This window comes from Microplitis demolitor, chromosome 1 (assembly GCF_026212275.2).
Source record: "Microplitis demolitor isolate Queensland-Clemson2020A chromosome 1, iyMicDemo2.1a, whole genome shotgun sequence".
NCBI lineage: Eukaryota > Metazoa > Arthropoda > Insecta > Hymenoptera > Braconidae > Microplitis > Microplitis demolitor.
The window spans coordinates 1,595,716-1,608,513 of NC_068545.1; the positions used below are offsets into that span (position 1 = coordinate 1,595,716).

Consider the following 12,798-nt stretch of genomic DNA (forward strand, 5'->3'; position numbering starts at 1 on the left):
TTGAGACTTCGCGACTACAGCCATCTTTTAACAAAACGTAAAAAATAATTTTACTTACTCGTTAGACTCTAAAATTTCTTTATCAATAAATTTCTTATCACAATTCATTTAAAAAAGAAAAAAAATTATAATTGAATGGAAACAAATTTTTAGTGAAGGGTGACGTTTAATTATTGAAAAATTAATCATTATAAATTTATTAGTAATTCCAGGTGATTATTTAAATAATTAAGTTTACATAATGTAGAAAATAATTTATTAATTACAATTATCAACAAATTATAGTAGATATTAAATGTAAAAAAAGTTTATAAGTAAATTTTAAGACACAACTTCAAAATCATCTTCATCAAAGTCATCTTGTGTAGGTGCAGATTCATCAATATCAATATCATTATTATTAGGTGTCCATAAACTACTTCGGATAAATCTTTTGGCAGCATCAACATTAATACGAGGTCCTGGTGTTTTAGAATTAAATAATTCTTGCGCTCTTCCCATAACTTTTTTCAATCTGTCATTTTCATTTCTTATTTCGTGAACTGCTGGATCAGCACCTAAAAAAATTTATCAATAAAAAGTTTCACCATATAAGTTGTCCACTTTATTATAAAAAAATGAATTCCTGGTGCTAAAAAATCCCATTCAGATTTAAAATTCAAATGAAATTTTATAGGAAAATAATTAAAATTTAAAAAACAAGTGTCTTATTCAGTTCACTAAGATTCATATCAACTAGGATTTGACTGAAATAAAAAAAACAAACCTTGTACTCTCAAGTGCATCCAAAACAAACTATTCAAATTAAATGACATCAGTGTATTATATTTTATTTTTTCTTCAGTTGTCAATTTTTCATACAAAGTTGGATTCTCCGTCATCTTCAAAACTTTCTCAATATTACCAATAGCTTCATTAAAATTTTTCAATTGTCTAATAATATTAACATCATTAGCAAACTCTTTGAAACTGTCCTCCATTTCAAAAATTAACCTCAGTTTCAGATTTCACTTAAAACCCGCGAAAGTTTTTTTTTCAAATCTTCTATTTTATCAATTCTTCTTTTGTTTAATTTAAATAAAACCAATTATTTTATTTAAATGAACAATTGACGATAAACAATTATTATAAAAGTTGATGTTTCATCTCCAACCTCAAACTTTCAACGTGATTTCATTTCAGCTGATTCTTTGCTAATCAGAAGCAGAATCAGACAAGACATCTAGCGCTGCCACAAACTTTCGTGACAACCATCGCAATTATTTATCATCACAGTCTATAAAAATATTAGACCCAGCAGAAGGTATTGTAGTCCCAGTAAGAGAATAAACCTCGGAAATTGCCCCCACTACCAAACATTTATGAACTGCGCATGCGCACAGAAAAGTAGGAGAACATTTAGCATATAAAACATCTAGGGTGGGAGTAAAAACCGACGACACCCGAGGTGCATTCTCTCGGTGGGATGACAATACATCTGGTGATTGCCTCTGGTTGTAGATTGGTTCTGGTACTCAAACAGTCTCGAATTGCTTACATGAGTAGATCGATTCTTCACAGAATCGATCTTTAATCGTACATCCCTAGTTGACACGACGAACGAGTGCTGGTTGTATTGGTGCTGGTGTTGGTGTTGCTGACAAGTAAGACTGAGACAGACCTCTAGCTCTAGAAGATAGTGATGTGGAACAATGTGGTGTAGCAATATAACTGTAGTGAAAACTAGTCGTAAAAAAAATAACAGCATGATAAACAATAAATTAATATATAAATTACTGCCGAAATTTTTATTTATCACAATTATTTTTCATGCAATATCTCCATGTACGTCTGTAATATCAAACAAACGGCTGTGCTACGACCCTGAATGCTCTGGTAATGCAAGAAGCCGTACTTTAATCTCTTTTAAAATTTAAATTTAAATTTAAATATTTTTTTTTTACTCAACATTTTTTTATTTTAGTGCCAATTTCCTTGGGCAAGACGGTGGTGGTCTACAACTCCAATGATCCCGATATTTTATCTTTCGGTCCCAATGAAGATGTCACAGTATTCAGTAAAAGTGCTGGTACCCGTCAAGATTTATGGGGTGTCGAAGTAATTACTTTATTTTCTTTAACTTAATTAATTTATCTTTTATATATATTTTATATGTATTTTTAAATCAATAGATTAACGGACGTAGAGGATACGCTCCGACAAAGTTCATAAGAGAAAAAAAAATACTTAAGAAAAATTTGGAGCATGAAGTGCCTACGGGAATATCTGTGCCGGAAGTTAAATCATCAGGGCATCAAGGAAATGGAGATGTGATTAAGGATTCGGTGATAAATAGTAATCCTAATCAAGAGATACGTAATTCTGTGGAGTCAGTTTCGCCGGTTATTGATAAAGTCTCGCCGTCTTTTGAAGTTATTGATGGAACGACATTTAATTTCCAAGATGACAGATCAGCTGAGAACTTTGCTACGAAGATTATTGAGTCTGCGGACAAGGAGCAGCCCGTATTGACAGTTCATCCCAATTTGATGACCACGCAAGTCGGTTTGGACGATAGATTGACTTTGGAAACTGCGGTACGGGAAAATGGTCAAGAAAAGGGGAAAATTAGAAATGAAAAGCAGGATGATAGGGGAGAAAAAGCTGGTGATAATGTTGAGAATAATTCAAATACGAGGGGGAATGATAGACCGCATGGGGAAAATAACCCGGGAAATTTTGAAAAGAAAGAATCTGTTGTTCAGAATAATGGAGATGCTAGAAATGGAAATAGGATGGAGAATAATAATGGAGATAACAGAGCAGGAGAATCTAAAGCTCAGGAAAATATCAGCAAAGATTTAGCTGCTGATGAACCACGAACTGAACAAAAGCATGTTGAGGAAAAAAATGGGGGTGAGGAACAAGTTGGAGCATCTACTGGTGAAGCTTCGAGTGGAGAGAACAAAAAAAGTGAACCTGCGGATACTTTTACTCAAGTTTTTAATAAAGTTTCGTCCTTGTTTGATAGTTTTACTGAGTCTTCGGATTCGGTCCCGGAAGAAATACCTCCGACTGTTGCACCAACGAATGCTGGTTCTGATTCTGCACTAGCACAAGCTGTTACAGAGAAGATGGATAATGTTGAAGCCCCTTCAACCCCTCCAGGACTTTCGGTAGGACCAGAACATCAGTCAGGTGCTCGAAGCAACCGGGCAGAATTGAATAATTTTTTTGGAAATAAAGAAAACCGGGTAGAGCCGAATATTCAGATGGAGAAACGGGAAAATAATGTAGAGATTAATGGTAATTCTGGAAGTAAAGAAAGTAAAGAGCTGAATAATCAATTGAGAGATGAAAAAAATAAAGTAGAACCGAAGAATGTTTCAACAAATCAAGACAATCGGGTGGAGATGAATAATAATTCTAGAAATGAAGAAAAGAAAGAAATAAATAATAATTTTGGAAAGGAAAATAATCAAGTAGAGGTGAATAACGTTCCGAAAATTCAAGAAAATCGGGTAGAGATGAATAATAATAAAAATGAAGCAATCAAAGAGATAAATAATAATTTTACGAAGGAAAAAAATCAATTGCACTTGAATAATGTTCCGAGAAATGAAGAAAACCGCGTGGAGATGAATAATGATTCTAGAAATGAAGAAAACAAGGACTCGAACATAAATTTCCGAAATGAAAAAAATCAAGACTCGAATAATCTTCCAAGAAATCCAGAAAACCGGGTAGAGGTGACAAATAATTCTGGAAGTGGGGAAAGTAGACAGATAAATAATAATTTCGGAAATGAAAAAAATCAAGACTCGAATAATCTTTCAAGAAATCCAGAAAACGGGGTAGAGATGACAAATAATTCTGGAAATGGGGAAAGTAGACAGATAAACAATAATTTCGGAAATGAAAAAAATCAAGTAGAATCTAATACTGTTCCGAAGAATCAAGAAAACCGGATAGAGATGAATAATAATTCTAGAAATGAAGAACGTAAAGAGATAAACAATTTCGGAAATGAAAAAAATGTTGAATCAAATAATCTTCCAAGAAGTCAAGAAAATCGGGTAGAAATGAATCACAATAATTCTGGAAATGAAGAAAATAAAGAGCGGAATAATAATTTTAAGAATCAAGAAAATAAAGTAGAGTCAAATAATTTTTCAGGAAATAAAGAAAATTTAGTAGAATCAGAAGTTTCCCCTATGACTCAAGAACTTCCTACCACAAATTTCATGCCAGAGATTCCTGAAGAAAAAATTAGTGAACCAGTAACTCCAGGACTTCCTAGTGATATTATATCGAACGATAATAAAAATGATGGTAACAGTCATATCGAAAATATTAATAGCTCAGAAAATCTTAGTGGTCATCAAGAATTCAATGGTCAGCCTGGCATCTCTGAACAGGATGAAATTACAGGCTCGAGCCTTGAATCAACAATCGATCAGCCCTCGAGCTTCAATGAATTTCCGCCAAGCGAAAATTTGTTGAATGTTGAAAATGTTGAGATTCACTCTCCCACCGACCGTAAGTAGTCAGACATCAACAATTTTATTTTACGTTTCCCTGATAGTCAAGCTGGACAACGACAATCCACTGCTAGAACTTGTCACTAAGCTAAGCGCTAAAATTGACATTTCCATAAGTTATCAACTGGACGTCAACTTGCCTAAATGCGTAAATTTTCAAAGAGTTGATGACAAGTTCAGGTAGTAGATTGTCGCCAAGTTTCCGAGAAAGTTGGTTACAACTTGCTGTCAAGTTACAAAAGCTCAAGTTGTCATCAACTTGATCGCAGTAATTGACACCAACTTTCTAACCAGAGTCTTACTATCAGGATTATTTTCAATAAAAAATATTGGCTAATTATTTTTATTCACAGCAGAATCTGCTGAAATTACAGAATCCGTAGAAAATAAGTCAGAAGAAATCGAATTTACGAAGGAAATTTACGAGGAATTAATAACCACCACCAGTCCACCAGAAGAAATTCAAAATATTCCAGAATATACAAATCCCTCAATTGATTCAGAAGAAGAACAAGACGAAGAAGAAAACGACACGGCAAATATTGAAGACTCGAAACCAGGTATTAAAAAATAAATACTTTATATTTATAATAAATGTTTAATTTGAAATTTAAATTACAGAAATGTCTTCAGATGTTTGCCATGTCGATGGAGATTGCGATCAACTTGAAAATCAAAATCTTTCTTCAGAAGTATTATCATTATTCCAGTCAATATTAGTTAATTTTCTATTTATTATTCTAATTAATGATTTTATGTTCAGGATTCCACCGATGAATATTCGATACTCAGTTCCTTCGGAACTCAAAACTACTGGGAAACTTTATCTTATTTAGCTTTGACAGCCTTTACTACTTTGCTCTTTTCCCTCGGATACTTTTACATCGAAGTGAGTTATTTATTTATAATAATGAAAATAAAAAATTCTAATTTTACAAAAATTACAGAATTCCAGGCGCGATGGACAATTGATTGCTAAAATAAACAAACTTGAAAAAGAATTATTGATATCCACAAAAGAAAATTCAGTCCTAGATGATTCATTAAAATCAACTAAAACCAGAGTAAGTTAATTACTCATTTAAATTAAATGAATTTAATTAATAATTATAATTATAAAAATAAATTAATAGCTGGGTTCAATTGAAGATGAGTCATTTGGTTCCAATGAAATGGTTACGTCTCTAAAATCAGAATTAGAAGCAGCCAATGTAATTATTTTAATTTACAATAACTTAAATTTACTGTCAGTTAAATTATTTTTAATTAATAAATTAAACAGAACACCAAGATCGAGTTGGAGATGCAAATATCAACTTTAGAAAAAGATTTAGAAAGCGCGACAGAAGCTGGCCTAGAACTAGAACGAATGCTACGAGAGGTTCTCGCTTCAAATAGCCAAGAAAACCCGCTGAGTAAATCCATTGAAGATTTGCAGACTCGTTTGAATACCCAGCAGACTCTCAATGAGTCTTTGAAGAACGCGCTTCTGCTTAAAACTCAAGAGGTAATTTTTTTTTTTAATTTGAATAATTATTTATATTTATTTTAATATTTCTTACGCCGCAGCATGAATTTGATAAAGCGGAGGTGACTAATAGACTTTTTATTTTTTTATTCATTAATTAATTTATTTATTTATTTAAAAAATTTAGTAATTCATTTACTGACTAATAAAATATTTATTTATCATAGAATGAATCTCTGACTATTGAGGTTGCTAGTATGGCTAAAAAATATGAGCAAGTGGAGGTTGATTTTACTCGAGTGAGTGGAGAATTATTGGAAGTAACTAAAATTAGAAATGAAATTGAAGAAAAGTTGACGAATAAAATCAAAGAAATTGAAAAAAAATTATCTGATGTGAGTGATATTTTTTTATATTATAACATATATTTATTTATTAATTAATTAATTTATTAATTATTTAATTGATAGGTATCAGCAGAAAAAGTGACCCTTCATAAAAAATTAAAAAGAAAAGAAGTGGAATTAAAAGATTTACAGCAGGTGGTAAAACAATCTAACACTGGTAATATCGATCTTTCAAAGTTGTCAGATATATCGCGGATTAAAGCAGAAGCTGATTTGTTGAAAGAAGAAAGAGATGAATTAAAAGCTAAATTGAGTGATTTAGAAGGCGCTCATCAGTTACTCGAAGGTGAGTTATTTATTCAAATTAATTATTGCTAATTATTGTGATGAGAAGAGGATCAGAGTATTTAAAAAATTTTTTGAATGTAGAGCATGCGAAGATAATTAACGAAGAAGTTGTGTCATTAAGTGAGCAGTGCAAAGTTGCGATGAAGGAAAAAGCTGAGGCTGAAACTCGTTTGGAAGTACTCAGTAAATTCTTTAATGAGAAAGAAGCAGAGCGGCAGAAGGAGGAGTCAATGTGGTTGCAGCAGCAAGGAGAAGTCTCAATTACTGTTGAGAAATTACAGATGATGCAGAGCGAAATTCAAAATTACAAGTTATTATTTTTCTATCAGTAATTTTAAATTTAACTGCAACAGGAATTTTAATATTTAATTTTTTTTTAGACAACAAATAGAGGCACTGAAACGTGAGATATTGGATCAGGAAAAAGAATACAAAAAGCAAATTGCAGATTTAGAAGCTAAATCTCACGAAAATTGGGTTGGTATTTTATTTATTTACCGATAATTTATGATAGATTTACTAATTAATATCAATCGTAGGTACGCGCACGTCAAAATGAACGTCGTCTAGAAGAATCGAAAGCTGAAGCTGGACAACTGCGTAACAGACTAACGCTTTTAGAGAAGAACTTCAGTGATACTGATTCCGACATAAAAACACATCGTAAGTATCAATATATCTTCTAGATTTTAAAGATTTTGAGTTTTTAAATTTATAATTTATTTTAAATTACTAATTAATGCATGATCTGTTGAACGTTTCGTTCCTTAATTAATTTATTTAAAAAAAAAAAGTAACCGGTACGTATAGAGATAAGAGACAAAGCAGATTACTAAAGATAATTCTCAAACAGGGATGGAAACAAACGGGGAGACGGCGACGTCACCGCAATTATTCTTAGGAGCTGAGTCATCAAGCTCGCCGATAATGTTTGGGGGTCCACCGAGTATTCCGCCGCTTCCTTACTTACACGGACCGCCACCTTTGCCACCGTATATGCACACAATGCCCATGCTGCCAGGATATGACGTAGGGCAACGACCGCCGCCACTCGGTGGCCGTGTATCCTCACCTCCGCCAATGCCACCAGGGCCTTTGCCACCAGGTCCACCTTTGCCACCCAACACCAGTAACAGTAGGTTCAACCATTCAGGTTCCTCGCCACCATCACCACCAATATCACCCGGTCTTCCATTACCTCATCATCCTCATTCTTCTCATTCTCTACCTCCAGGTCACTATCGTCCCACTCAGCCGCCACCGCCACCGCCGGTTTCCTTTTCCAGTGATCGAATACCGCCGGTACCTCTACCTTCGATGTTACCGCCACCAGGACCAGGAGTTCCCCTGCCAAGTCCGTCTTGGAGTGACGACAAAATGCCACCTCGTGATAATGGCGGGAGTTTTCATCCCTTTCAACGTGACCACCGCGAATTAAATAACAAAAATTTAAGTAACGATAAACGGCAGTCAAGCTTTGATCAGCATCGTGACAAGTACTCATGATAAAAGACAAAATATTTCTACGATTTTTTCTTTGATAATAAAAAAATTATTTATAAAAATAATATATACACAATTATATCTTGTTAATTTTAATTTATCAATTAATTAATTAATTATCTTCACATGGCGTTTATTATTTTTGGTAATTTTTTTACTTTATCTCTGCCGCACGACAAGGACGCAAACGTTTTTCTAAAGTCAGGCAGTTTTGGAGTACTATGGAGGGACATAATAACAACTCCCATGCTATTCACACTATTATTGACAACGAGAATTTAAATGAGTAGCAGGTTAATAAATAATTGATATCTTGATTGTTTATCTTCATCTTTATTTTTAGAATAAATTTATGTAGTGTTAATTTATGAAAGAAGTTGGTAATTTAATCAAAGGTGTAATTTAGTAGGTAAATTTGTAATTGGTTTGTAAATTATGTACTTGTTTTCGTTGTATAAAATATTTAATTATTTTATATTTGCTATAGGTTCCTTTAAATGCTGCATAGTCTGGGTGCAACATAATGGATACCATATTTTTTAATTGTAATTGTCATTGTAATAATTCCAGTAGATAGTTAAGATATTAAAAAGAAATATTGTAATAAAAATAAAAATGTTTGTAAGGAATTATATATTAATTTCGGTGCTTGGCGCCTTCCGTAAAGTCAAAAATATTGAGTATGAATGTTGCAGATATGAGATAATTTATAAATTTTAAATAAATTGAATTAATGAAATTTAAAAAAATGCGCGTTCTAGTTTATCAATTATCCAGGTATGCATTTTTTAGTTTCCATTCTTAAATTTTATTTATTTATTTAAAGTTTAAAAAATTTGAAATGTTAGGCAAATTCACGCTCATAAAATATTTTATTGTTAATTTATATAATTGTCTAAATTTTTCTTTGTACAATAATAATTTATTGTATGACGAGAGATGAAACGAGACGATTTCAGATGAAGTTTGTGAACTGGAGCCGAAGGTGAGTGCTGCCACCACAAAATTTAAATATAATCCTGAGGTCAGCAGACAATTAAAAATTTTTGAATTTTTCTCTGCAAATTAATTACAAAAAAAAAAAAAAAACAACTAAAAATATGCTCATGTACAAAATAAAAAAAAACTACAGATGGAATTTTTTATAATTTGTTTTGAAAAAAATTATTGGGCTTCGGTTACCTTCAGTGTCCTAATTTGAAATCGCGTTTTATCACTTGTCACACAATGTACTATTTCATAATTACCTGCATTGAAATTTAGTCTGAAGTTGGACACATCTCATTTTTTTCCCTAAAAAAAAAAACTGATTATTTGAAACCCGGTAAATTACCTTAGTTTAAAATTCACTAAATAAAAACTTATTATTGATAATAAATAATAAAATTGATTTTAAAAAATAAATGACCGATTGTTGATGCTAATTTATGTATGATAAAATAATAATAATATATTATTTGTTATTGTTATACAAATAAAAAAAAATAATTCAATTTTGTAATTATGTATTTTAGAAAAATTTTTCTTGGTATAAGGAATGCAATAAATGTATATTTATACAATATTTATATGAATTATAATTAATTAATTAATTTACATTTAAAAATCGAAAATCTTTAACGATATTTTTAATAATTTTTTAATTTATCTAGTGGCAGTGCTTGCAAAAAAATAAAAAACAATAACTATGCCAAGAAAATAACGAAAAATATAAAGAAAAATACAAGCACTGCGAATATCTTAATCATTAACCACCGATTGTTGGTGACTGATTGAAAGTATTTGAGGATCTCGGTGTGAGCAGCCTCAACATTTAATTCCGTGTCTTCGATGTTGGTGTCTATCCTGAATTAATGCATCCATTAGTTTATTTATTACAGTAGACAATATTGAAAAAAAAAAAAAAAAAAAAAAAAACTAAATACCTCTCGACCATCTCTTCCTGTTCTTTGACCATGTGAGCCAGTTGCTGAAATATTCCACCGAGTTCAACGATCGTAGACTCAATGTTCTGCATAGTTTCTGCTCTAGACATCACATAGGAATCCTAAAACAATTCATTGTCGGTTTATCAAATCAATTTTTTAATCAACTCGCAGATGTCTAGACAAAATTTCATAATTAAAATCAATAAACTAATTAAGAAAATTATTAGACACATGATCCTCAAGTCAACAGACAATTAATAATTTTCAAATTTTTAAACTTCCCGCTATAAAAATTTGAATTTAAAAAAAGGAAGTTATTGGTAGTCCGATTCACGGATTGAGTTTTTTGTTTATAATTTATCGCTTTTAAATAAATCCGGAAATTATGAAACGTCGGCTAACTTGAGCGTTATACTATTTTTATAAATTATAAAATAAAAACAAACCGTATCATCTCTCATTGCTTGTTGCATCACCATTTGACCCATAGGTTCAATATTTAGACTGACAGTATTGCTTCTATTATCCTGTTCTTCAAGGAGCAGTGAGCTCTGCTGTCCACCAGTTAATGGTAACTTTGTATTTACACGCCCTTGGGTAAATTGCTGTCTTCTATTTTGCTCTTCTCTCATATTCTAAAAATTAATTAATTATTTAATCCATTAGATATAAAAAAAAGTTTCACGGCTAATTGATAATTTATGACACATGATACATACTTCAGATCTTACTTCAAGTACATTCTTAAAGTGATTAGACATATTAGCAAGCTTTGACTGGAGTGTAACGACCACTGATGAAGAATGGGAGGCTATGTGATGACTCCTAGATGATGATTCTCTCTGTTGCTTGCTCAGTTCCTGCAGCTGTCCTATTTGTTTATTCAGACTACTCAAGTCTGTCTTGATGATATTTGTCAGCTCGTCTATTTCCAATTGTCTGTCATCGAAAATCGATTTTTTCTTTGCCACTGCAGCAAAAATCACCTCGTTAATTCATAATTCTACAAACAATAGCAAATTAAACTCTGCACTTACGTATTGCGAGTTTCTCTAGTTTGGCATAAGTGCTGGCGATGTTTTTTCCAATATTTTTGGCAATCATCATAAACTGGGAGTAGCTCTGGAAATGTCTGCCCTGAGACGGACTCCTGGCAGACGTTCTCATCATAGTTCTGCCCTGCATCGTCTTGATGGCATTGGCGAACTCATTGCTCCTGTCGCGGGACGTCATGATTGGAATATAATTATAATTTGAATTTGAATTCTCTTTATTGTCACTGTCTATTTGCCAGTTCTCTGGCTTCCCATTTCCTGATACCTGGCCGTAAAATGTGCTACCAAATTTACGTTGATCGGTATATGATGTCAATGGAGCATCCTCTAGGTCTCCAGTAACTCGTCTCCTTCGTGCTGACATTTCATGCTCAGTAACCTATAAGTCAATCGTAGGAATTAGATAAAAAAATAACGTACTGCGTATTATGAATGAAAAACATTTTGATGGCTATTGGAAAGTGACACATCATCATCGTCATTAGGTTAGACATTGATATTTATGAGGATTCGAATTTATACATTTATGTTTATGTGCTTATGATAATTTGTTATTAAAAATTCTGTCGAATTACTTGTAAGAGACATCAGTTGTTGGAATAAAATGTCTGGTATTTAGGTCAAACTTGATATGATAACAGCTGCTGATGTCAGCTCGCTAACTCTGCATGATGACAGTTCTCTCTGAACTCCATTTTATTTTTTTAGTTCCTATTTACTGGGACTGATGGCGCCACTTTTTTTTCAAATAGTTGGCACAAATTAAAAATTTAATGAGTGTAGCAAATTTGTGACAATTTATTATTTTTAACTAAATTACTTAATTAATTAATGTAATAAAATTTAAAAAAATGCGTGCAATAATTTTTGATTGTCAGCCAAAAGTTGCCACTTAGTGAGAGTTAGAGCTAGATCATTTCCGAAGGTACCCTAATTAATATAATTATTGATACAAATAATTTGTAATAAAATTATTAAATTTCAATTTTTAAATTTCGCGCCAACTTGGTGCTACTGCGCGTCACGGCATTCGGTGTTCAAATTTTCGCTGGAGTGGGGGGCAGTCGATGAACCGCAAAATCGATTGTGTTGTAGCAACTGACGGTTTGATAGCGGCAGTTAGTATCATCGAAAATGGCAGTAGTAGTCCAGATCCTTCTTTATATTTGAATTGAAACAAAGTATTGCAGTTATGTCGTGTAATTATTCATAAAATTTGTTGCTCATAGTTATTGTTTAGTTAAATTGTGCAGTGTTTGTAAAATGTGAATTGTGTAAAGTGTTGTGTTGAGTGTTAGGGTGAAGTGTTGCAGATGGGTGATGCTGATGCTGACAACTTCCAAGTTCCTGAGCAAAATCATCTGGCATCGTCTGGTGGGGAAGTAGCAGTTAAGTGACGTTTTTTAGCTGCAATACACTTGGAGCAATTTAATTCAAATCTCCAGGTGTATTAGGACACCCTTCTGCACATTATTTCCCTGTCAAGGTTTGTTCAAACACTTAAGTGTTTTTTTTTTATTTAATATTTTAAATATTTTTATTTTATTCTACCGCCATTTTACTTAAACTTATGATTTTTAATTTTTCTCCAATTTCTAATAATTTATTTTTCGAATATTTGAATTTACC

General features: G+C 32.2%; 3 protein-coding genes across 6 annotated transcripts; 1 reads left to right on the forward strand and 2 right to left on the reverse strand.

Moving 5' to 3' along the window:
* Positions 1-239: 239 nt before the first annotated feature.
* LOC103569273 (nuclear nucleic acid-binding protein C1D) lies at positions 240-1,224 on the reverse strand. Its single transcript, XM_008546500.3, has 2 exons — positions 767-1,224; positions 240-557 (listed from the first exon to the last, which is right to left on the reverse strand). The coding sequence occupies exons 1-2, from the start codon at positions 978-980 to the stop codon at positions 322-324; spliced, it is 450 nt and encodes a 149-aa protein (XP_008544722.1). The 5' UTR covers positions 981-1,224; the 3' UTR covers positions 240-321.
* An 86-nt stretch (positions 1,225-1,310) lies between these two features.
* LOC103569254 (transport and Golgi organization protein 1) lies at positions 1,311-8,265 on the forward strand. 4 transcript variants are annotated; one of them, XM_053736959.1, is made up of 16 exons: positions 1,311-1,875; positions 1,964-2,097; positions 2,172-4,518; positions 4,874-5,080; positions 5,142-5,212; positions 5,284-5,409; positions 5,468-5,584; positions 5,654-5,731; positions 5,803-6,027; positions 6,216-6,383; positions 6,459-6,681; positions 6,765-6,993; positions 7,064-7,160; positions 7,223-7,346; positions 7,537-7,818; positions 7,918-8,265. In XM_053736959.1, the coding sequence occupies exons 1-16, from the start codon at positions 1,692-1,694 to the stop codon at positions 8,187-8,189; spliced, it is 4,884 nt and encodes a 1,627-aa protein (XP_053592934.1). In that variant the 5' UTR covers positions 1,311-1,691; the 3' UTR covers positions 8,190-8,265. The 4 variants fall into 4 exon arrangements, with proteins under 4 accessions (XP_053592934.1, XP_008544692.1, XP_008544701.1 ...); XM_008546470.2 differs by having other exon boundaries at positions 7,537-8,265; XM_008546479.2 differs by having other exon boundaries at positions 4,877-5,080; positions 7,537-8,265.
* Positions 8,266-9,674: 1,409 nt separating this feature from the next.
* On the reverse strand, positions 9,675-11,860 carry LOC103569247 (syntaxin-5). Its single transcript, XM_008546457.2, has 6 exons — positions 11,745-11,860; positions 11,152-11,548; positions 10,834-11,084; positions 10,561-10,749; positions 10,112-10,233; positions 9,675-10,031 (listed from the first exon to the last, which is right to left on the reverse strand). Exons 2-6 carry the CDS (start codon positions 11,531-11,533, stop codon positions 9,872-9,874), a joined length of 1,104 nt encoding a protein of 367 aa, XP_008544679.1. The 5' UTR covers positions 11,534-11,548; positions 11,745-11,860; the 3' UTR covers positions 9,675-9,871.
* Positions 11,861-12,798: the final 938 nt, after the last annotated feature.